Below are 24,863 nucleotides of genomic sequence, written 5' to 3' on the forward strand. Positions count from 1 at the left end.
CCACGAGTGAAGAAGAGGACGCAATTTGGAGTAAAGTGGATGACAAACAATATTAAACAGGAATTGCATGCGAAAAAGAGGCTATGGAAGAGATATAAGGAGACAGGTGAAGAGATGCATGAGGAATATAAGACACAGGCCAGAAGAGTGACTAGTGTGGTAAGGAAAGCGAAACTGGAATATGAGAGGAGATTGGCCCTAAGATCCAAAGAAAATCCTAGGGAATTTTTTAGCTATGTGGCCAGTAGGAGGAGAAATGACTGTGGAAGAATGATATTGTGGGATAAAAATGGGAATAGAGTGACTGATGCAGAGGACGTAGTGGAATTGTTCAATGAACACTTTATTGGAGTATTTCATCCTAGAGGAGTCAGTTTTAATGCTAGAGGGATAGGACTGGTTCGAGGTCTGGAGGTACAGGAGGAGAGTGTGTTTCAGATACTGAGTACTCTGGATGTCAGTAAAGCTGTGGGACTGGATGGTATTTCACCACGAGTTTTGAGAGAATGTGCTAGGGAATTGACAGTGCCTTTAACATGGCTTTTCAATGAAAGTCTGGCTTTGGCAAAGGTGCCCAGGGAATGGAAGGAAGGTAAGATAGTGCCATTGCATAAGGGTGGTAACAGACTGGAAGTGTCTAATTATAGGCCAGCCTGTGTGTCATCAGTAGTTGTTAAGATCTTGGAGAAAGTAGTGAGGGACCGTATACAGCATTGGGCAGATGAGGGTAATGTTATCTGTGAGAATCAACATGGATTTGTGAAAGGACGCTCTTGTTTTAGCAATATGCTAGCATTTAATAATAAAGACCATTAGATGAGGGAAAGGCATATACTGCAATTTTCTTAGACTTGGCGAAGGCATTTGACAGGGTGTCACATGATAAGCTGATATTTAAGTTGCAGCAGATGGGTCTGGATGTCAGATTGGTCAACTGGATTCAGGATTGGCTGTCTGATAGGTATCAGAGTTGTGTATGGTGGAGCAGTTTCCAGGAGGCAGAGGGTTACAAGTGAGGTCCCACAGGGCTCAGTACTAGGACCTATATTGTTTAACCTTTATATCAATGACATAGTCAGTGGATTGCAGGGAGATATTCAGTTGTTTGCGGATGATGCGAAGCTGGGAAGGATCATTAGTAATAGTGCAGATGTGGTAGCCCTGCAAGAGGATTTAAATAAGCTAGATAGATGGGCAAATGAATGGGGGTGTCAGTTTAATGCAGCAAAATGTAAGGTCTTGAGGTTTGGGAAACATCGATGGGATGCTGCATACTCTATCAGAGGAGTTATACTGGAGGAAGTAGGGGAGACAAGAGATCTGGGGTTGATGATTGATAGAAACCTGAAGTTTAGGGGACATATTGCAAAGGTGGTGAAGGTAACACAGAGGATTGCTGCTATTATGAGAAGGACACTGACCTGCAGAGATAAGAGGGTTATCATTCCGTTGTATAAGTCTCTGATCAGACCACACGGACTACTGTTCTCAGATTTGGTCCCCAGGATTTGAAGGGGATAAATTAACTGTGGAAAGGATACAAAGACGGATGACAAAGATGGATCGGCTGAGAGAACGTGGACTGCAGAGTTTGGTGGATAGAAGGAGAGGTGATATGATTGAGACTTTTAAACTGTTGAGAGGTGGTTACAGGGTTGACACTGGGGAGTTCTTTCGCTTGGTTGAACAGCAGGAAGGAGTGATGACAAGAGGCCATCCCTGGAAGTTACGAAAGGAAACTGTGAGCAAGAGGGTAAGGAGTGATTTCTTTGTGTGGAGGGTGGTTGAGGCATGGAATGCATTGCCTGATGGAGTGGTGGGAGCGAGAACGGTCAGTGAGTTTAAAGAGTGGTATGATAGACTGTGTTTCTCAGGGGGGACCTCCCCTCGATGAGTCTTGACAGACTTTATGTCTTAGGTAGGACCTCCCTCGATGAGTCTTTTGACTCCTTGGAGGCCTTAATAATAATAATAATAATAATATGTCTATGTCTCATGTTCAGAATATATTTTTTCCACTTTCCTGATAGTCATTTTCAATGTTCTTACCAAAGTCTTCCCATGATTTTTGTTTAGCTAGTTTTACACAGTGCTTCACTTTCTTGCATCTTTTTCTATATTCTCTAAGAGTACAAGCTAACATGCTTGCCGGTAACTTTTGATAAATTTTCTTCTTTTCTTTGACCGCCTCAAACTTTGAGTCCACAAGAGAGTTCTGATTTTTCTATCCTTGCGGACCACCATTACATGCTTCTGAAAAAAAATCAGAATATTTTCTTCAGGGTTTTCCAATAAGTCTCCAAGATCTGGTTCTCGTTTTCAAACTCTAATTTTTTCTTGAATAATGTTTGTGTATTTTAGCAAACAGTTCATCTCTGAAAGCTGCTCAACTTTGATTCATTTTAAAACTTCTTACACACCCACTCAAAACTTCCAATTTCAAATGCTCTGTACACTTCTGTGTCCTAAACCAACATTAAGATATTACTATCAATAATAACAGTCAATAATACTTTTTTTTTTTTAATTTCTCACATAAGAATCATATTGAAGGACCTTTGTTTTGGGAGGTAGAGGCAGCAAGGGATCAGAGAACATTGGCAGATGGAGAACTTAAGTTCAGGGGCACCATGGAAGTTGTAAGGATTACCCAGAAAATTGCTGACATAATGTGAAGAATGCCAACATGCAATGATAAGGAGATGATAGTTCCATTGTATAAGTCACTATTTAGGCCTCATTTAGATGATCTGGTCACCTAGCTATGTTGGTGATAAGGGAACATTGGAGAGAGAGAGAGAGTGCATACATGAATAACTAAGACTGTTTCAGGACTCTGGAATATTGAATATGATGACAGATTGAGGGAATGTGGTCTTCAGAGCACACTGAAACGTATAAGTTAGAGGAACTTAGTACAAAGATAAAAGAAAATTATTCCATAGGATAATGGGTGATACAAGAACAAGAGGTCACCCCCTGGAAACTGTACAAAAGGTAATGTGAAATGCATTACTGGAGTGGGTGGTGAATGCTCCAACACTGAATACATTCAAGGCAAGGTAAGATACTTATTGTGACATGTGAATGTTTGACCCCTCCCCCTCTCCTCACGATCAGTCTTTGGGCTCCATGGAGACTTAGAAGTAATACGCTAATTTACCATTTACCTGACCATCAAAACAATGATCTTTCAATTTACCTATGCATGTCAAGTGGCTTATGGTAGAGCACTATGTCCAACCCTTCAATTGTCAGAATGGCAGATTACCTTCCTAGTGTTGTCACTAGTATTACAGTAATCTAATTCTTTCATCTGTTTCTGGGTCAATGCCAAATTCCTCATTTTTTGAATCTGTTCTCTCACCAGCATTTTTTCTGTATGGAAATTTGGAGTATCTTACCTTTTTTTTTTTTTAAGCAACTAAGGGATCACATTGCTGTCTTAGCATCACTTTAGAAATACAAAATAGTTCAAGATTAAAGATATGTATTTCTTGCTTACCATAGTGGTTGCATTACCTTCAAGGTATTCTTCCATGGATGATAAGAATCCTTCCTTTTGGTGTTGAAGAGTGAGTAAGACTTATAAGTCTTACTCACTCGCCGGCAAAGGTTGGTCGATTGGTAGAGCTTTGCTACTAATGGCTCGGTTAAGTAAGTTTCAGCGCGGTTAGTAATTGGAAGGTGACCAATCGCTCGATGCTGTTGGCACACTCTCCCTCGATGAGTCTTTGGACTCCATGGAGGTGTCAAATAATAATAATAATTATAATGGATTTATGGCAATTAATGTTTTGAGTTAATCAAACTCATTTCAACCTTTTGAGTTGCTACTACCTTTTTTAGTTATTACTAGATATTGAAGGAAGTTACTTTTTTAAGACTTATTAGGTGAAAAAACTATACTATTCTAATCATGGGGGGAGTCCGTGCAGTTACCCTAGTGGCTTTGGGCTTCGTAACCATATGACTGGGGAAGGAGTGTCCCAGGTTCGATTCCCGTCAGAGATGTGAGGAATTTGAGGATCTTCCTCAGCCATAGTCAAGTTAGCTAGTCTTGGGTGCAGGCAGTAGGGTTTTTTCCCCGCCAGTTTATCTGCCGTTTTTCATCTGGCAAGCAGGCAAACCGACCCTGTGAACATACGCTGCAACAGTCAAAAATATCCCCCCCCCCTCAGCGGCAGGCTAGGCAACAGGTCGGTTGGGAGTGGTACTAAGAAGAAGTCGCATCGAAGTAACACATGGACCCTGCACAGGAAGCGGAAATAACGCGCATAGTGAAAGAAGAAAAAGATTCTAATCATGGGGCATCAATGGTCTTCATCTACGAAAACAGCATATCACTAACCAACCGTGGATAGTTGAGCCAAGAAATTAGCAGGAGTTTGTGGTCTTTCCCCTTCTACATTAAAAATACTCACTTCATGCTCAGTTCAGATTACTTTGCCACACAAAGTAATCCTTTTAAAGGGATGCCCATGAGCTTGCCATAATCTCCCTCAACTGCAAATTTCTATATGGAAACAGTTTTGAAATATTCACACAATGCTCTTGAATTTGCAATTTTATAAACAAAGATTTGGCTTAGATATGCAGATAACATTCATAATTTTGCCTGAGCAAAAGCAAAAATAAACTACTTGAGAAATATAAATAAATGCAAGGTTGCCAAATTTCTATACAATTTGTTTCAAGAGCAGAGGAATAACTTACATATTGATGGATGGACACAAAAACTCAATCATGTAGTATGCATTTTTAGAGTGAACATTTGGTAAACCCTTTTTATATGGTGATTCATTCAACAGATTCATTTATTACCACAACTGAACCTAGAGTTATCGTGGACTTATTATACTAAAAAAAAAAAAAAAAATTATTTGTTTTGCCTATTTTTGACACTAAAGATGGTGTGCCAAACCAAAATCACTCAACGAATTTCAGTGAAATCCTAATTACCATATCTGATTATATTCCACCCAATGGTAGCAGAATTATTATGAATCAGTCTGGCAAATGCTAAGAATTAAAGTCTGGTTATAATACAAAGTTTGCTTAAGTGAGCTAAGCACTAACAAAGTCAGAATTTAGTATAACATTACTGCAAGCTTTTTTCCTTCTTATAAGAAATTCAATTTGATAGCTAATGGTAAAAGTTTTAAGGCATACTCATGGTACTGAAAGATTTTATAGGTTATAAGAACACCATTACACAGATGACTCGCATAAAAAAAAAAAAACAACACTTCTTGATAAGGCCACTAACCATTGCAGAACTCAGCCATTAGATTTCCTAATGTCATTTTTGAACCCCATGGTGTAGCTTCGGGTTTACTGTCAACTTCTTTTATGTATGCTGAAAATACTCTGCAAGAAAAAAATCTGACTTGAAATTAATCTGAAAAATTTTGATATGCCAACCAGATTCAAGTAATATTCATTAAATAACAATTAAGAACACTGCATCTTACAAATGCGAAAACTTAGAGAAGATTATTATTATTATTATTAAGAAAGACCTCCAGGGAGTCAGACTCATCAAGGGCGACCACATACTACTACACACACCAGCTATCATACTTATTCTTGAATTCACTCACACTGCTTGCACTCACAACATCCAATGGCAATCCATTCCAATCATGCACCACTCTCTGAGAGAAAAATCTAGCCCTCACACCCTTCTTGGCAGCCTTCATTCTCAGCTTCCAAGAATGCCCTCTCATCCTTTCCTCACCCTCCATAAATTGAAATCCTTTATGACCCTTTCAGAAGTTTGTAAGTCTCAATCATATCACCCCTCTTTCTCCTGTTTGCTAGTGTCTGCAGTCTACAAATTCTCAATCTGTCTTCATAATCAGTATTCCACAATCCTGATATCATTTTTAACACACTCCTTTGTACTCTCTCCAATATATCAGAATCACAGCAGAAACCAGACCAGCACACAATAGTCCAAGTGATGTCTTATCAAGGCCTTGTAAAGAGGCAAAATAACATCCTTATCTTTACATGTGAACGTTCGTTTCAGCATTGCAATTATCTTTTGAGTTGTATTTGCAATCTTTGACACATGGTCTCTAAAGTTCAACTGTCTATTAACACTCCAAGATCCCTAGCCTCATCAGTTTCTTCTAGCCTAATCCCACCGATATAATACGACACTGGATATCTAATCATGCCGAAGTGAATGAATTACATTTACTGACATTTAACTGACACCCATTTTCCCATACCCACAATTCCAGCCTATTCAAATCATTCTGCAAAGATTGCATAAAAGCAGCATTCCAGATTACCCTACCTATCTTTGCATCATCAGCAAATAACTATGTCACTTGTCAGATCCTTCCCAATATCATTAATGTACAGATTGAATAACAGTGGACCAAGCACTGATTCTTGTGGTACACCACTTGTTACCCTAAACCTTACAGACTCGGATCCCCCGTATACCACTTTCTGATATCTGTCAGTCAGCCATCCTCTTATCCATGCTAATATTGTATAACCCAAACACATTTTCTCCAATTTATGCAGCAGTCTGACATGCTGTATTCTGTCAAAAGCCTTATCAAAGTCCAAAAGTATCATGGTGTATCCATTCCCCTTGTCTAGTTCAATGGTAACATTGTTATAGAATGTGAGCAAGTTGCTAAAACATGAACTTCCCTTAGTAAACTCATGTTGTTCATTGAAAAGTAGAGATTCGCTGTCAACCCATTTCTGAATGTGGGCCATAACCAATTTTTCCATATTCTTTACCACAACTCCTGAGATACTAATTGGTCGATAGTTGGATACATTGGTTTTTGCACCACCATTGTGCAATGGAATTACCATACATTCCTTCCATTCCTGCAGAATCTTCCCTGTTCTGAGACTCATTAAACAGTCTGTTGAAAGGAATGGCCAGTTCAGCTGAACACTCTTTTAGCACATGTGCTGATATTCCATCAGTCCCTCTATTGCTGAATTCTTATTCAGTTTGTGTAACAGCTCTAATACCTCAGCCTCACACACCTGCGTTTCTTCATCTAGTGAAGAGGTAACAGTGAGCTCAATGTTGCATTCACCGGGTCGATAGCTTTTAATGAAATGGGCATTCATTAACTGAACAACCTCTTCTGCATCTGTAACCCTCACGTCATCTGGATTTAGAAGAGTTATTCTTTCATATTCATTCTTTCTTTTACTTGCCACATATCGATAGAATTCCTGTGGGTTGTCTTTAGCACACAGAGCCAGTTTCTTTTCATAATCAGACTTCGCTTTCCGTATAACAGTTGTGACTATTCTAGCCAGCTGTTTATAACGTTCGTAACGCATGTCATCCTTATGCAAACGGTATTCCTTCCACATCATCCTTTTCTTACGAATTTCTTGCTTAATAAGATTACACATCTATTGGACTCCTATTTATTCTTCGAACTCTCGGGACACTCTCTGATAATGCATCATTTAAGTATTGTTTCAATGCTTCCCATCCACTGTCAATATTCTTTCCATCCAGCAACCGATCCCATTCCACTGAACTCAGTATACTCTTCAGTTGGTCAAAATTTCCTGCTTTGAGGTTCAGCATATAGCCTTTTCTGAATGGAACATTCATAAACTTAGTCACTTCCCAAATGAGTACTGCATGATCACTAACTGGAGGCAGAATAGTTACGTCTTTAACCGAAACACCCGCTAATACTATAATCAAATCTAACACTCTTTGACCTCAAGTTCCTTTTGTCACATGCTGCTTGAGGAATTTGTCCTGCAACAGCTCAATAAATGTTGAAAGCTTATTTTTCACTTGGTCAGACTATAATAAATTTAGTTTAATCCTTTATCCAAGTGTGTGCAAACAAAGTTTGCGCCTGAAGTATCTTCAGGACTGGGGTAAAGTGGTACAACACTGGGCGACTCCTTGCAAAGGTGGAGCAAGCTACCAACACTCCTATCTCAGTATCTCCCATAATGCAAAACACATCTCCTTGCAGATATGTATAATGCTATGCATTAAGGGAAGGGCCACTACCCAGACTAGTTTCGACCTTTATTGAGGTCTCTTCAGTCAGAGTCAGGCCCAAGTGGAGATACCAAGGCAGAAGCATTAGCAAGGTCATCTCCTCCAATAGGAGCTGCCAAACGGTGTGCCACCTTTTTATTAAATTACTCTGAATTTAGAGAAAGATGTTGAAAGTTTATTTTTCACTTGGTCAGACTATAATAAATTTAGTTTAATCCTTTATCCAAGTGTATATGGATAAAGGATTAAACTAAATTTATTATAGCTCAATAAATGCATTTTCATTCTTCTCATGAGATTCTACTGCTACCCAGTCAATATTTGGATAATTAAAGTCTCCCATTATGATTACTCTTTTCGTGCTCGTCTTTTCTATTTGGTGATGCATTTCTTCATCACCAGCAACCGATCCAACAGGTCTGTAACAACACCCCACTGTGTAATTTGTCTTGTTAGATTCCACCTCACACCAGATGGCTTCAAACTCACTGCCACATGAAATACTGTTAGTAGTATCACTACATTCATAGGTCTCAACTAACTGGATTTAAGTCATCCAATATCATTAGCAGCATGCCCCTCCTCTCCTATCCACTCGATCCTTCCTAAAAATTACCCATTACACTCGATACCAGTAGGTTATTAGGAGGTCTGATTCTGATAGCCAGGTTTCACTAATTCCTACAATCTGAGGCCACAACATGTTGACTAAGGCAACAAATTCTACCTCTTTGTTTCTGATACTCCTAGCATTTGTGTACAGACATAATTATCTACCTGCATGTTCTTTTGTCTACTCTTGTTTGCAGTCTGCCTGACACAGTTGGACAACTTGCAGATCTCTATTCTTCTCTAATGCCTTACACATGTAGACATCTTTGCACACATGATGGGTCCGAACCGGACGAACACAAACCCGAAATCGTTCTCGCCTCGTCAACATTTCCATGACAAAGCCCATTCCCGTCATTAACACAGTTATATACCATTGCCGCTCTTACACTCACACCATTCCTCCCTTTAGAATTTAGTTTCCCTGACTCTCTGTGTTAGGTCTCATACCAGTTATTAGTTTTTCCAGACCCCCGATACTAAATGCATTCGGATGTAGGCCATCCCTCTTATATAAATCCAGTCTTTCTTCAAAGATTGAGGGAAGATTGGATTTGTTTTCTTTTCTGTTTTTGAATTACTTGAGTTATATTTTTAATTTTTGCTCCAGGAAAACTCAATTTTATAACCCTTTCATCAATAGCATGTTTTATTATGGAGTCTCCATACCAAATAACTTCTTTCTTTTTACTAGCAATGTCACTTACCTGACTTACCTGTTTCCATGCTTTGTTGCTTCTTATTTTCCTAAGATTTCCATAAAGAAAAAAAAAGTGAATAAAGCTGGATGTAACTTAAAAGAAGCCAGCTTGACTGACTTTTACAATCTCATAATTAGAAGAGGTGCTGTTGCCTGCTATCATGCTGCTGCTTTAATTTCAGAGAGAAATACATTATCTCTGAATTATAGTGTATTTTATTTAAAATAATGATTAAATGAAATGCACATACAACTAAATATTAACAAAATATTAACACACACACACACACACACACATTAGAGGCTTAATGGGGTGACATAGCATTACGAAAGGGTTAAAAATAATATTTAATTCTTCCAATATTTCATCTGTTACTGCATATTGTCAAGGAGTACAATATGACACTAGTAGTCATATTCTCGTGTGTGCACACACAACAACAAAACAAAACTAGGTGAAACACGTGGATGAAAGACCTTGGTAACATATCTACCCAATGGTGATCTGTCCTTTTCAGTATACAGGAAACTCACTCACACAGGCAGATACGAATATGTATACACACAAATTTTCCCATCCCTCCAGCAAAAAATATGGTATAATTAAAGCACTAACCAATAAGCTTATACACCACACCTCATTATCTAATAGCTACAGTTCCCACAGTATCAAAAAATAAATAAAAAATATAATAATAATAAATAAAATAAAGAAATAATAATCCTTTCCCTAGTCCTTGACCTCCTGATCAGAAAGATTTTAGTAAAGTAATCATCCCCTATGTACAAAGCACTCCAGAAAAAAACAGCCAGGATCTTAAAGAAATACAATATCTGCATGGCTTTCAAGCCTTACCAAAGGCTTTCTACCCTTATGTGTTTTACTCAGGATCAGCTCCCTCCACTTTCTGTGCTGGGAGTATATAAAGTGCCCTATTCCTGCAAGCTGGCCTATGGACAGACAGCAAGACAAGCCAACATCTGCATGGAAGAACACAAGAAATACATCTGCAGTCATAACTATGGTCAATTGGACCTTGTAGACTATGCTTTGGATATAGCCCATAGAATCAACTGAAAAAAGACCACTGTGCTCCATTGCAGTAAATTTAGAAGAGAAAGGCTATTTCTGGAATCTTCAGCTGCTCCCAGAAATCAGTCTACATTGAATAAATACAGTTGCATTAAAATTCCTAAAATACGGGAAATACTAATACTTTGAGATCCAAGTTTACATACTAGGCCCCATCTAGTGAGGACTTTAGTTTGTGTTTCATTCAGTTTTATGTTGCCTTTATTGCATGTATGTGTTGCAAGTCTAATTGCACTCCCTGATGATGTCTTAGTAACAGAAAAAATATTGGAAGAATTCAATATTTTTTAATCCTTTCACAGTGGTTTCAATCCATTAGACAAAAAGAACATAAATGACACATTAAATATAATAATTATGGTGAAGCTGGCCTTTCTGATCATGCCCTGAACACTTTACATAGAATTGACTGGAAAAGCACTAGTTGTCTACATCACACCAAAACATGGTATGAACGCAAATTTAAGGAAGCTTGTGAGATTATCAACCACCCCAATCTAAATAATAATGATGGTCTAAAAATCCCAAACATATGAAGTCATCCCACGAATCCTTCCTCTCTGAGAACAACTATAAACAGGACTGTAGAAAATCCAGGATCCTAAATCTAAAATAACTTTAATACTAAAAAATAAGACATCACTGTTAAAGAAAAAATCTATAAGAAAGAATGTTTATACATGTGGTAATTTATAATTTTATTTTTTAAATCAAAAATAACAATTGTAATAATAGAAATAGGACATCACTGTTACTGGAAGGGAAAACGACCTGTAAGCAAGAATGTTTATTCATGTAATCATAAATTAAATCTAGCTTGATGTATTTTTTTTTTATTTATTTATTTTTTTTTTTTCACTAGAGGTCATGCCAGTGAGTAGCATGTGATCAAATCATTGTTTCTCTAGCTTACAGTTTGAAATGTAACGCGGCTTGTATTGTATGCTCCAGATGATCTTCATATGAAGATTGAAACGTCGGGATAATAAAAAGAGTTAGTTTAACACGGTTGTAGAATCCATAATTTCAAAAATGAGTGCCACCTTATTATTAAATTACTCTGGATTTAGAGAAAGATGTTGAAAGTTTATTTTGCACTTGGTTAGACTATAATAAATTTAGTTTAATTCTTTATCCAAGTGTTAGCAAACAAAGTTTGCGCCTGAAAATATCTTCAGGACTGAGGTAAGATAGTACAACACCAGGCAACTCGTAGCAAAGGTGGCCAAGTTATCATCACTCCTATCTCAGTATCTCCCATAATGCAAAACACATCTCCTTGCGGGATATGTATAATGTTATGCATTAAGGGAAGGGCCACTATCCATACCGGTTTTGACCTTTATTGAGGTCTCGTCAGTGGGAGCCAGGCCCTGAAGTGGAGATACCAGGCAGAAGCAATGGAGAGGTCATCTTTACCTATTTTTCCATCTTTACCAGAGTAATTTAATAAGGTGGCACACCTTATGGCAACTCCTATAGGTAAAGATGACCTCTCCATTGCTTTTTCCTGGTATCTCCACTTCAGGGCCTGTGCTCCCACTGACGAGACCTCAATAAAGGTCGAAACCGGCATGGGTAGTGGCCCTTCCCTTAATGCATAACATTATACATATCTGCAAGGAGATGTGTTTTTCATTATGGGAGATACTGAGATAGGAGTGATGGTAGCTTGGCCACCTTTGCTACAAGTTGCACTACCTTACCTCAGCCCTGAAGATATTTTGAGGTGCAAACTTTGTTTGCTCACACTTGGATAAAGGATTAAACTAAATTTATTATAGTCTAATCAAGTGCAAAATAGACTTTCAGTATACATATTTTCCCCCATTGACAAAAGATGTGCAATCAAATACTAACTTATGAGAAACATTTGAATTACTAGCTTGTTCAAAGAATGGAATGGAATGGAAGTCTGAATATTTTTAGCTAGTAGATGAATTTCAACACAAAATGTGGAATCATCACACTGCTTATAGAAGGCATGAAGTGGTTTGAAAAAAAAAGTTGCATTTCTGGATTACTTAACCCTTAGGTTTGCATACAGTATCAACTAATATGAGTTTTGAAACTTTCGTATGAAAAAAAACTTGCAAACTCAACATTTGGACTGCAACATACAGGTTACCCTCAGGCATATGAGATATATACAGAAACAAGTTAATAATACAACATAAGACTAAAACAGTTACAAGTGAAACTAGCCAAATGTCTTGGAAAACTAGATAAAATATTTAGAAAGTTATATCAGATAATTCAGTTTAAATTAGGACAGTTGGACATTAATACGGTCTCAAATTTTTTCTTCTTCTCTTCAAGGATTAGGCATTTGCCTGTTCCAGCTTCACTGGTCTTGCATCTTGCTGCTGGTTTTCCTCTCTCTCCATTTGGTGTATATCTTTCCATTTCTCTTTATATTCCTTGATCTTTTTCATTTATATCATGAATATCTAGTTCTTTTCTGATATCTTCATTTTTTATATGGTCCAATTTTGTGCATTCTTTAAAATGCTCTTAAAAATCTCATCTCTGCAGTTTGTATTTTACTTTCATCTTTCTTTTTAATAGTCGATGTGTCTGAAGCATATAATAGAGTGGGAATGGCCATTACTTTATAAAATTTTAGTTGTTTCTCTTTTTTTTTTTTTTTTAATATATTCAGCATCCTGTTAATTGTTCCACAGATTTTCTGAAATTTCTCCACTTTTTCATTTACATCTTTATCTTTTAGATGTGTTATTATGCAGCCTAAATAATTAAACTGTGTATCTGTTCTATTTTATTTTCTATAACTATTTTTGATCTAGCATGATCCTAACCTTAAAATGAAATGACTTTTGTTTTCTTTTGTGAAATTTTTAAATTTTATTGTGATTTATTTAGATAATATAAGAATCAGGCTAGCATCATATACTGCTCAAAGATTTTTTTAGAAACATTGCAGTTTAAACCTATAGCTTGATTGCATATGATCTCTACTTGGTCAACAAAGGTTAACAAATTATAATCTTAGGATGACAACTGCTTACAGTATGTTTACTTTACATTCATTTATCATTATACTCACACCATATCAGCTCGCAACATTCTTCACTTGTGCCCCACAGAATCAGCTTTATATCTTCTTGTTGACAATGCTTGTAATTAACTTCAATTTTCTATATAACTCTTTTCAGCCTATTTGCCAAAATGAAATCCAGCGTCCCTTAAAAATTCATGACGGGAAGTGTCCCATACATTATATCTCGTGGCTTATGCATGAGACACATCCCAATGTGAACATGTTAATCTAATCCCACATTTCACAATCCTGATATCCACTTCTACCCTTTCCCTCAAAACCCAAGTGAACAGATTTGCACATAAGCAGAGATGCAAGTGGATTAGATTAAGGCCTTAGAAGAGATACACATCTTTATCCTAACTTGCCAGTGTTCTGCTCAGTGCAATTTTCCTCTATGCTATCTTTGCCAAATGTTGAAATAGAACCACTGAACTTCAATTTTCTGTCAGCTAGTACACCTAAATCTCTTGCTCCTTTCATCTCCTAAAGGAACTACAACCAATAATACACATAACTTGACGATTTGGAATGAAAGACATGGTAACTAGTTAAACACAATATGCATTTTATTTATGTAAATTTATTAGCATAATTTTTTTTCTCTGGTATCAAGGACAACTTCTAGAATGACTCTCAAATTAACCAATTAGAACTAGTAGATTCATCAATAAAAATGCTCGAAAATGTACTAGTTGTTTAATTTGAAAGTCATACTGATGTTCTTGATACTGAGGCAAAAATTTTATCTCTCCATAATATGGATTTTACTTGTATAAAAAAATTTACACAAGTAAAATCCATATTATGTTTAACTAATACATCACATGATCCTTCAATACAAAAAAGAGAAACATTCTTCTTCTTCTTCCTACTTTCACAGTCTGCCTCAGTTTCTTCAACCCTTTGGTTTGTAGTTTGATCATCTTACTGGATATTCTACCATATGTTATTCATTTTAGATGGGTTTTCTTTTCCCATTTTCCTATTGCTTCCATTACTTATTTATGGTTTAGTTCTTTTAGGGTGTTTTCGTTTCTCTTTTCATTTGGTCTTGTATAACCTGCTATTCTTCTCACATATATTTCACTTTTGCTACAAGGATTCTTTTCTAATAGTTTGTGCTTCACCTCCACACCAGCCTGGTTAGCCGAGTGGTTAGCATATCCACTCTCCAACCAAAAGGCTGCGAGTTCAAATCCTGCAGTGGGTATGGATGTTTGTGATTGTCTGTGAAAATATTAGTGAGGGGCAGTAGATGCCATTGGTGTAGATGACACGGTTCGCTGTAGTTGGTGGATTGAGTAGTGGAGAGGGAGACTTGTAAAGTAGGTACCCTCCCTTGATGATTCTTTGGACTGCTTGGCGGTGTCATGTAATAATAACGTTCATTTTGATAAAATACTATACATTCTTAGATTGCTTTATTTTGGTAACTATTGCAAGCTATAATGTTTTGTTTATGATTACATTTACTTTGGTGAATTTGTGGATTTTGTTAGAAATATCTAAATCTTCATCAGAACTTAGAGCCCAAAGGTTACACAGAACCCTTTGAAGGGTCACAGCAAAAAAAAAAAACACTCCGACATCAGCTTTAAGAAATGTGAACAAGCGAACCAGGAAGAATAGTTGAAACTCAGCTACTGGAACAAATCCAACTCAACAGTTAGCAGAAGAAGAATAAACCCAACATCAGAACTGAAGATTGGAACCATCGGTATAAGGAGTATCAGAGGAAAGGAAATCGAACTTATGGTACTGAAAAAGTACATGGTCATAATTGGCATTACAGAGACAAAAACAGGCGAGATCTTACTAAATAAGTATATGATGTTACATTTAGGCAATAATGATCAAGGAAAGAAAGGAGTAGCAATAGCATTCAACATCAAACATGAAGATAAACTTACTGATTGGAATTCATTTTCAAGTAGGAAAACTTTACAAAGGAGAAATGGACAATGAAACTTATTTCTGAAATGTGTCCTCTGAATTTCTGCACACAACATAGACTAGTCATTACTAACACTATTCCAACAGAAAAATGTACACAAGTTCATGTGGAGAGAAGATGCAAGCCTCATTGACTGTGTTATTGTTTATAGAGATATCTTCATGCTGGTTGAGGATACAATGGTGTACACCATGGTATACAGAGGATTTAAAATTTCAGGATTTTAGTTTTAATTAGGAAAATGAATACCCCAGTGAAAAGAACACTATGTAAGAAAGTTTTAAAAATAATTAAAGTTGAACAGATAAACTGCAGACTTAACTATACAAACATTACTGAAGAAAAAAATTAAAGTTTTAAAACAAGAATCAAACCTTGGAGGAGTCTCAGTTGCAAACTCTGAAGAAAACAGATTGATTGATTCAACTAGGATGTGAATAAGTTGTCCACAAGGACAGAAAAATAAGAATACCATGGTTGATGTTAAAGAACAAATCATACCAAAAGTTATTCCTAGCAAAAAATCAGCACATGCCCTAAAAGAATACTGACAAAAATCTTAGCGCTACGTGTAAAAGTAGCTAAACCAAGGTTGTGGGAAGACTATAGTAAGAATAGGGGGGGGGATAGAAAGATGGCAAAATGTTCTGGAGGCTATTGAAAAAGCTTAGAAATGGAGGAAAGAGTACTGTAAAAGAAATCAAAGATGATAAAGGCAACATGAAAATTGAAGATAAAAATATTCAAGATGTCTGGAGTAATTAATTCATCATCATCAAATTCCTGCCATGTACCCTCAAGGGGTGTACAGGATATGATAGTACTACATGAAAAAAATTACATCATTATTAATTTTCTATCTACAATTTTCCTCCAAATGAGTCTGTTACTTGTCAAGACTCCAACATTATCAGATCTTATATTTCTATCGTCTAAAGCATTTTGTACCGTATCAATCCACCTATATCTTGGTCTTCCTCTGGGTCGTTTTGCTGCCAACCTGGCAGAGAACACTTGTTTTGCTAATCTTTCCTCGCCCATTCTGTTTAAGTGACCATACCACCTAAGATTAGCTCTGCTAACGCATTCCTGGATGCTGACAATGTCAAGTTCTTTCCTAATATCCTCATTTTTAATATGATACTGCCATTGATGCCATCTGTTCATGCCTATAATCTTTCTCAGGAGTCTCATGTCTGTGGTCTCTAGTCTTTGGTCAAGTGTTTTACTTCTGACCCAGCTCTCAGATCCATAAGTTAAAATTGGTTTGAACACTGTCTTGTACACAGCTAATTTAGTGTTCCGACTGATTTCTCTCTTATTCCATAGGAATTTATTCAATTGACTTCCCACCATACCAGCTTTGCTGATTCTGTTGTCTATTTCTATATTTAATTTACCATGTTCAGTAAAAATCGTGCCTAAATAGCTGAAATGTTTTACTTGTTCCACAGGTTCTCCATTCACAACACAGTTGACCATTTTCAATGATTCTGCCTATTTTCATTGTCTTTGTCTTTTTATTGCTGACCTTCATACCATATCTATTACAACAGCTATTCAATTTAGTCACAGAATCTTGCAGACTTGTAGCAAATTTATTTAGAAGTATAACATCATCCGCATAAAGCAAAGAGCTGACATTAACATCTCCAATTTTGATATCATGTTTAATACCACTTTCCTTCATAATGTGATCCATATAGATAATTAATAACAGAGGGGATAATGTACATCCTTGTCTCACAGCAGATTTAACATTAAACAATCTTCCTGTACTTCCTTCAATTCTAACTGCTGACTTACAACTCAAATAAAGACGAAGTATTGCTTGATATAATGCCCCATTGACACCATATAACTGTAGTGTATTGAATAGCTTCTCTCTCTTGGCACCTTGTCATATGCCTTTTCCAAATCGACAAAACTTAAATACAGATCTTTGTTATATTCCCATGCTTTCTCGACTATTTGTCGTAAAGTGAAGATCTGATCCTGACAGCCTCTATTTGGCCTGAATCCAGCTTGTTCTTTACCCAGCTTTTCTTCCACAATTCTTCTCAACCGTTTCTCAAGTATACTTGCATAGATCTTGCCAGGAACACTCAGTATGAAAATACCTCTGCAATTCTCACATGCAGTTTTATTTCCCTTTTTATATATGGGTACTATGAGAGCTCTACTCCAATCATCGGGAATTCGTCCCTCTTTCCAGGCTTTCTGAACTATGCAGTGCAGGCACTGTAAGACTCTAATACTACCATACGTCAGCATTTCTGGTCGAATATCATCTACTCCTGCTGCCTTTCCACATTTCAAGCCTTTGATGGCTTTTTCTACTTCAAGTATGGATATGTATTCCTGACTGCATGCCTGGTCAGTGTTTTTTTTTTTTATCGCTGTGCTGTCATCACTGTTTGTTTCATTTAGCAGTTTTTCAAAGTAATTACTCCATACTTCAAGGATATCTTTATCTCCTGTTTTCATGTCACCTTTATCATCTCTAACTCCTTTTACAGCACTTTTTCCTCCATTCTTAAGCTTCTTTAACAACCTCCAGAATATTTTGCCACCTTCTTGATATTTATTTTCTATATTCTTGCCAAAGTCCTCCCATGACTTTTGTTTAGCTAGTTTTACACAGTGTTTAGCATTCTTGCATTTGTCTCTATATTCTCTAAGACCACAAGCTGACTTATTTGACAGGAACTTTTGGTATACTTTCTTCTTTTCCTTCACTGCCTCTTTAACTTCCTGTGTCCACCAGGGAGTTCTGATTTTTTTATCCTTACAGATAACCTCACCACATGCCTCTCTGGCAGAATCAATCAATGTTTTCTTCAGAGTTTGCCACTGAATCTCCAAGGTTTGATTCCTGTTCTCAAACTCTTTCATTTTCTTTTCAATAATCTTTCTGTATTTTAGTCTACAGTTCACATCTGAGAGCTGCTCAACTTTTATTCGCTTTAAAACTTTCTTACATGTTATTCTTTTCAATATGAAATTCAATTTTATCCTGTTCAAGACTAAATAGTGATCACTTCCAATTTCAAATCCTCTGTACACTCTGGTGTCCTGCACCAGGGAGAAAACATCACTATCAACAATAACATAGTCAATGAGACTTTTCTTATTCCTAGCCTCTTCTCTCCATGTGAATTTGTGCACATTTTTATGTTGGAACATGGTGTTAGTAATAACCAGTTCATGTCCTGAGCAGAAATCCAACAGGTATTTGCCATTATTATTAGCTTTGCTCTTTTCTCCAAATTTTCCCAAAATATTTTTGTATGTCTCACAATCATTTCCTACTCTGCTATTTAGATCCCCAAAAAGGACCAACTTTTCCATTTTCATTGTGTCAGTTGCTTTTTCTAAAGCCTCAAAAAATTCCTCCACTTCTACCTTAGTAGAACCTTCTGTGGGACCATAGGCACAAATAAGTCTCATTGTCCAGTTCCCCATTCTCATATTTGCCCACATTACTCTACTTGAAACTGACTGCCATTCAAGAAGATTAGCCTCATATTTTGTGTTGAATTAGTATTCACTATGGCTACTCCTTCTTTTCCTTGATTGTCTTTGCCTGAATATAACATTTTGTATTTATTGCTCAGAAAGATCTCACCAGTTTTGGTCTTTTTTGTTTCAGTCACCCCTATTATGTCGATCTGGTACTTATCTAATTCCTCAGCTAGCTCCATTTCTTTGCCATTCAGGCTTCTTAGGTTGATAGTACCGATCTTTAACTCTGGTGATGTTGAGTTGGGGTTTATTTTCAGATTTGTTCCAGTAGCTGACGTTCCGCTGTTTGCCCTGGTTCCCTGGAAAAAACAACGGGGGCCTTGTTTAACCGGGCGACGCCCCATCCAGCATGAAATTTTGTCATGTTGTTCCATCATTCTATATTTTGGTTTAACCAATAAGAATACAATTTGGTCAGCTAAATCCCAAATTGCCTGCCCATCCTCGTCCGTTTAGTATCCAAGTAGATACCCAACAGGGTGCACCACAAGAAGGTGAGGATTGGACATTAGGTCAGAAGCCCTGGTCGGTTCTCTGCATTCCTTTAAAGGCTATGTGGAGGTCTCCTCTCAGTTATACAGCTTTGACCCTTAAGCACCCCTTGAGTAATTAATTTGACAGACTTAAACCAAAACAAGAAGTGAGAGAATTGGTGAGTGGAATGCATTGCCCAAGTGTATTGTGAATGTAGACACATTGAATCAGTTCAAAGCATGGTTAAATGAGCATTGTGCGTGATAGTGTGGACCTCATACAATGAGTCTCTAATTCCAGTGATATCAGATAATAACAACAGAAAATTTTCAAGAGGAATACAAACAGGAGTAGATATCAATACTTGAGGTAGGGGGAAAAAAAAAAAAATGAAATGTAGAAAGGCAGTTGGTGTAGATCAGGGATGCACAAACTTGTTAAGACCGAGGACCGCATAGTTCCACTGTTACTTATGGGAGGTCCGCCAAAAAAAAACTTGAAAGTTATCTACCATATATTGTTTATTTTATTTATACCAATCATAATTATTACAAAAAAAGGTAATAAAAAGTAAGTGAATTTAATTTGATGCGTGACATTGCACTGATTTGACAATTGTTTTGATATTTGGTTTGAGTTTTGCAGTAGCCAACTGCAAAATTGATTCTAAATTTTCATCAGTCAAGTAGTTCCTATTTTTCGATTTGTTAATATTCATGATGGAAAAAGTTTGTTCACAAATATATGTTGAGCCAAAGAGGCTTGCACATTTTAATGCATTATCTAGCAACCATTTATAATTGTTTTTATCGACATAACGATAGAAGTTTAATAAATTGCCTTCGTTAAATTTATTTCGCAGGCTCATATCGTTTTGAATGTCGATGAGTTCAAGCTGTGCTGATTAGGGTGCATTTTCGGGCAAAATGGCAAAAGGATTGCTAAATAAATCTAGCAACGGTTTCACATTTTTAAAATCAGAATACTGATCCTCGAAGGCTGATATCAAGTTATCAATCTTTTCAACATACACAGTTTTGAAGTTGACATTGAACTTTTCAGAAACTTTCTTATAATTAGGAAAATGGATGTAATTCCCTGACTTCAGTTGGATTTGAAATAGATTTAACTTGCACTGAAAAGACAAAATGTGGTCATAAAGTTGAGTAACCAATTGATCTTTGCCCTGAAGTCACGTATTTAACGTATTTAAATGATTAGTAATGTCAACCAGAAAGGCTAAGTCACATAACAAATCCGGATTTTTTATGTCAGGGACGTTTTTGTTTTTTTCAGTCATGAAGATTTCAATTTAATCAATTAAATTTAGGAACTGCTCCAATGTTTGTCCACGACTTAGCCACCTCACTTCTGTGTAAAAAACTAAGTCACCATATTCACTTTCAATGTCGTCAAGAAACGTTTTAAATTGTCGGTAATTAAGGCCACGGGATTTCATAAAATTAATCGTTGAAACCACAACTTTCATGACATGTTCAAATCTAAGTTTCTTAGGGCACAAGCTCTCCTGGTGGATTATACAGTGGAATTGTATCAACATATTGTCGTGCCGTCCCAAATGCTGTTTCAATAATGTTACCAATCCAGAATTAGCTCCTATCATGGATGGAGCTCCGTCAGTCATGATACCTGATAATTTTGTCAGATCTAAATCAATTTTCGAACACTGTTCCAAAAGCCCAGTGAACATGTCATTACCTTTCGTTTGATCTGACAATAAACTCATTCCAATCAGCTCCTCACTTACCACAAACTCTTGCATTATTCCACGTTACATTTTCCGACATTGCAGTAATTCTTCTTCTTTGCACAGTCATCCTGTTTAACTGAATTTTCTCAACATTTTTGGCTGATTCAGGACAAATTTTTTTAGCAGCTATCTCAAGGCAATCTTTAATGAAATCTCATCTGTAAATGGTCGGCACCTTTTTGCTATAAAGCGAGATATTTCAAAACTTATTTCTGTTGTGATTTCCGAATCTTGAATAGGTTTTGTAAACATCACTTGCTGACCTGTCAATTCCCATTTCAAAAATGAAATATTTTGTTGTTTATGTAGTTCTTCGGGTAGATTTGAAAATGTAGAATGCAGACTTTCATAGTGTTTCCTTATATTGTATTCTTTTGGTATGGCTACAGCACTTTTGCAAATCAAGCACACGGTATTATTAAACGACTGCACAAAACCATATTTTTCGGTCCAGCTATCCTAAAACTGCCATTTTTCATCCTGTAGTTTGCGTTTCCTACTTGGCCCTGCTGTATCCATTGTAGAATTTATTTTTTACCGTTTCCTAGGGGTGATAATTAATTGTAGCAATCGCACCTACGAAAACAAAATACTCATATGACAAATAGATGAATTATAAAATTTGTTAACATTATTACTAACTGATTATCGTAATTAGACAGGCAATCGTGACATCACAGCTACTTTGCTTTGCACATGTACCATTTTTAAAAATTACCTATCATGTAACTTGTTAAAGTTAAAATAATACATGGTGAGGCAGGCCACCAGCAAATCAATGGAGGGCCGCATGCGGCCTGCGGATCCCTAGTGTAGATGATATTTTGATAAATGCCTAAATATAGAAGTAGAACGGTTCTGCAGTAGCTACAATTTAGATGACCTGGTTAGGAGGTCGAATTCCAGATGATTGGAACAGTGCTTTCACAGTACCCATCTATAAAAAGGGAATAAAGCTGGATGTGAGAATTACAGAGGAATTTCTCTACTAAGTGTTCCAGGTAAGATTTATGTAAGCATACTTGAAAAGAGGTTAAGAAAAATTGTGGAAGAGAAACTTTAAAACAACAAGCTACGTTCATGTCCAATAGGAGTTGTCAAGATCAGTTTTAATTTTATAATAAATGGTTGAAAAATCACGGCAATATGATAAAGATTAGTGCTTAAGTTTTGTAGATCTGGAAAAGGCATATGACCAGGTGGCCAGAGAAAAGCTTTTCAAAACACTACAGTGATATGGGTAAATAGAACATTATATCGAGCAATACTCTAAGTTGTAAGTCAGCAGTTCGTATTGAAGAAAATAGAGAAAGATGGCATGATGTAAAATCAGGGGTAAGACAATGATGCACATTATTAAGAAGTGACATTAAACCTGATATTAAAATCAGACATATCAAATTTAGCTTTTTGTTTTATGCAGATAATGTTGTATTCATAAACACATCCCCTGCAAATCTCTAAGGTTCTTTTAACTAAATTGTGTAACAAATCTGGCATGAAATGGACAACAGAAAAGGGCTGCTTAGGTGTCAAAGCTGCATAACTGGGAGGAGACCTCCAGATAGCCTTTTAACAAATGCAGAGACTTGACCAGGGCTTCTGACCTGATGTCCAATCCTCATCTTGTGATACACCCTGTTAGGTATCTACCAGAATACTGAACGAACAAAGATGGGCTGGCAGTTTGGGATTTAGCAAACCAAATTGCATTCTTATTAGCTTAAACTGCAACATAAAATGCTGGAACAACATGACATGAGCTCATGGCTTCTGGGGCATTACCAAGTAAAACAGGCCCATGTTGTTTTTTGTCAGTAAATCAGAGCGAACAGTGCAAATTCATCTACTGGAACACATCCCAACTCAACATCAGCAGAGTTCAAGATTGGTACTATCAACATAAGTATTGATGGAAAAGAAATGGAACTAGAAGAAGAATTAGATAAGTACCAGATTGACATAATAGGCATTACTGAAACAAAGATAAACAGGTGAGATTTTTCTAAGGCAACAAATACAAAATGTTATATTCAGGCAATAACAATCAGGGAAAAGAGGGAGTAGCTATAGCACTCAACACTAAATACGAGAATTATCTTCTTGAATGGTAGGCAATATTACGTAGAGTGATGTGGGCAAATATCAGAATGGGAAATGAGACAATGACTTATCTGTGTTGCTTATGGTCCCAAAGATGGTTCTACTAAAAAAGATATGGAGGAATTTTTTTGAGACAGAGAAGGCACAGCTGGCACGATGAAAATGGGAAAAGTTGGTCCTTGTTGGAGATTTAAACAGTAGAGAAGGAAATTATTAAAAGACAGAAATGTTTTGGGAAAATTTGGAGAAAAACACAGAGATAATAATAATAATGGTAAATGCCTGCTGGATTTTGTTCAGGACATGGATTAGTTATTACTAATACGATGTTCCAACATAAAAATATGCACAAATTCGCATGGAGAGAAGATGCATGAAATAAGAGTCAAAATGACTATGTTATATATAGTTGATAGCAATGTTTTCCCATGATTAAGGACACAAGAATATACAGAGGATTTGAAATGGGAAGTGATCATTATTTAGTTTTGAGTAAGATAAGATTGAATTCAATATTGAAAAATCAAGTTTTAAAATTAATCAAAGTTGAGAAGCTTTCAGATGTGAACTGTAGACTCAAATCTCACTCAAAAAAAAATGACAGTTTGAAAACAAAACTTTGGAGATTCAGTGGCAAACCCTGAAGAAAATATTGATTCAGCTAGTGGGGCATGTGGAGAGGTTGTTTGCAATATAGAAAAATCAGAACCTAATGGTGGACTGAGGAAGTTAAAGGAGCAGTCAAGGAAAACAAGAAAGTTTATCAAAAGTTCTTGGCAAGTTAGTCAGTTTGTGTGCTTTGAGAATACAGAGAAAAATTAAGAAAGCAAAGCAATGTGTAAAACTAGCTAAATAAAAGTCAAAGAAAGAGTTTGGTAAGAACACAGAGAATAAATATCAGGAAGGTGGCAAAATATTCTGGAGGCTATTGAAAAAGCTTAGAAAAGTAGGAAAGAGTACTGCAAAAGGAATCAGAGATGATAAAGGCAAGATGAAAACTGAAGATAAAGATATTTTTGACTTTGGTGGTTATTTACCATAAGGATTTCGACCGATTTTTCTTCTATTAAAAACAATTTCGATTAAAAATTAAGCGCCTCCGTAGTGCAATTGGAAGAACGACGGTACATCGCGCCCTTTGATTGGAATAGGCCTAAATTCGATTCTCGTCGCGACGGAAGGAATCTTTATCTGGACGATTTCAATCGAAGGTGAGTTAGCCAATCTCATACGGAGGTAACAGGGTTTTTTCTCCCAGAAACTCGGGTTTTTCATCCTGCATACAGACAAATCGGCCCTTCAGAACACACGCAATTTAGACAAAAAATACTAGTTGTGGTGGTGGAGGTGGGCGGCAGATGGCGTTGATGGAGATGATTCGTAGTAGAGGTTCGGTGTAGTGGTTGAGACAGATGTAAGTGTCCTCCTGCGATGAGTTTTCAGACTCCTTGGAGGTATTAGGAATAATAATAATATTCTAGGTGTCTAGAGTAATTACTTTAGAAGAATGTTAAATGAAGCATGCAGTGTCAGCATGATGGTAG

General features: G+C 36.7%; 1 protein-coding gene across 2 annotated transcripts in view; it reads right to left on the reverse strand.

The window, feature by feature from the left end:
- Arpc1 (Actin-related protein 2/3 complex, subunit 1A) overlaps positions 1-24,863 on the reverse strand; it is a 380,782-nt gene that overhangs the window by 202,422 nt on the left and 153,497 nt on the right. For both annotated transcript variants that reach the window (XM_090398241.1, XM_090398242.1), the window contains exon 7: positions 5,270-5,370. In XM_090398241.1, the coding sequence (XP_090254367.1) occupies positions 5,270-5,370 (101 nt within the window). The remainder of the gene's footprint in view (positions 1-5,269; positions 5,371-24,863) is intronic.

Source organism: Typopeltis vanoorti, chromosome 9, assembly GCF_054136105.1.
Source record: "Typopeltis vanoorti isolate ZY-2024b chromosome 9, IOZ_Tvanoo_1.0, whole genome shotgun sequence".
NCBI lineage: Eukaryota > Metazoa > Arthropoda > Arachnida > Uropygi > Thelyphonidae > Typopeltis > Typopeltis vanoorti.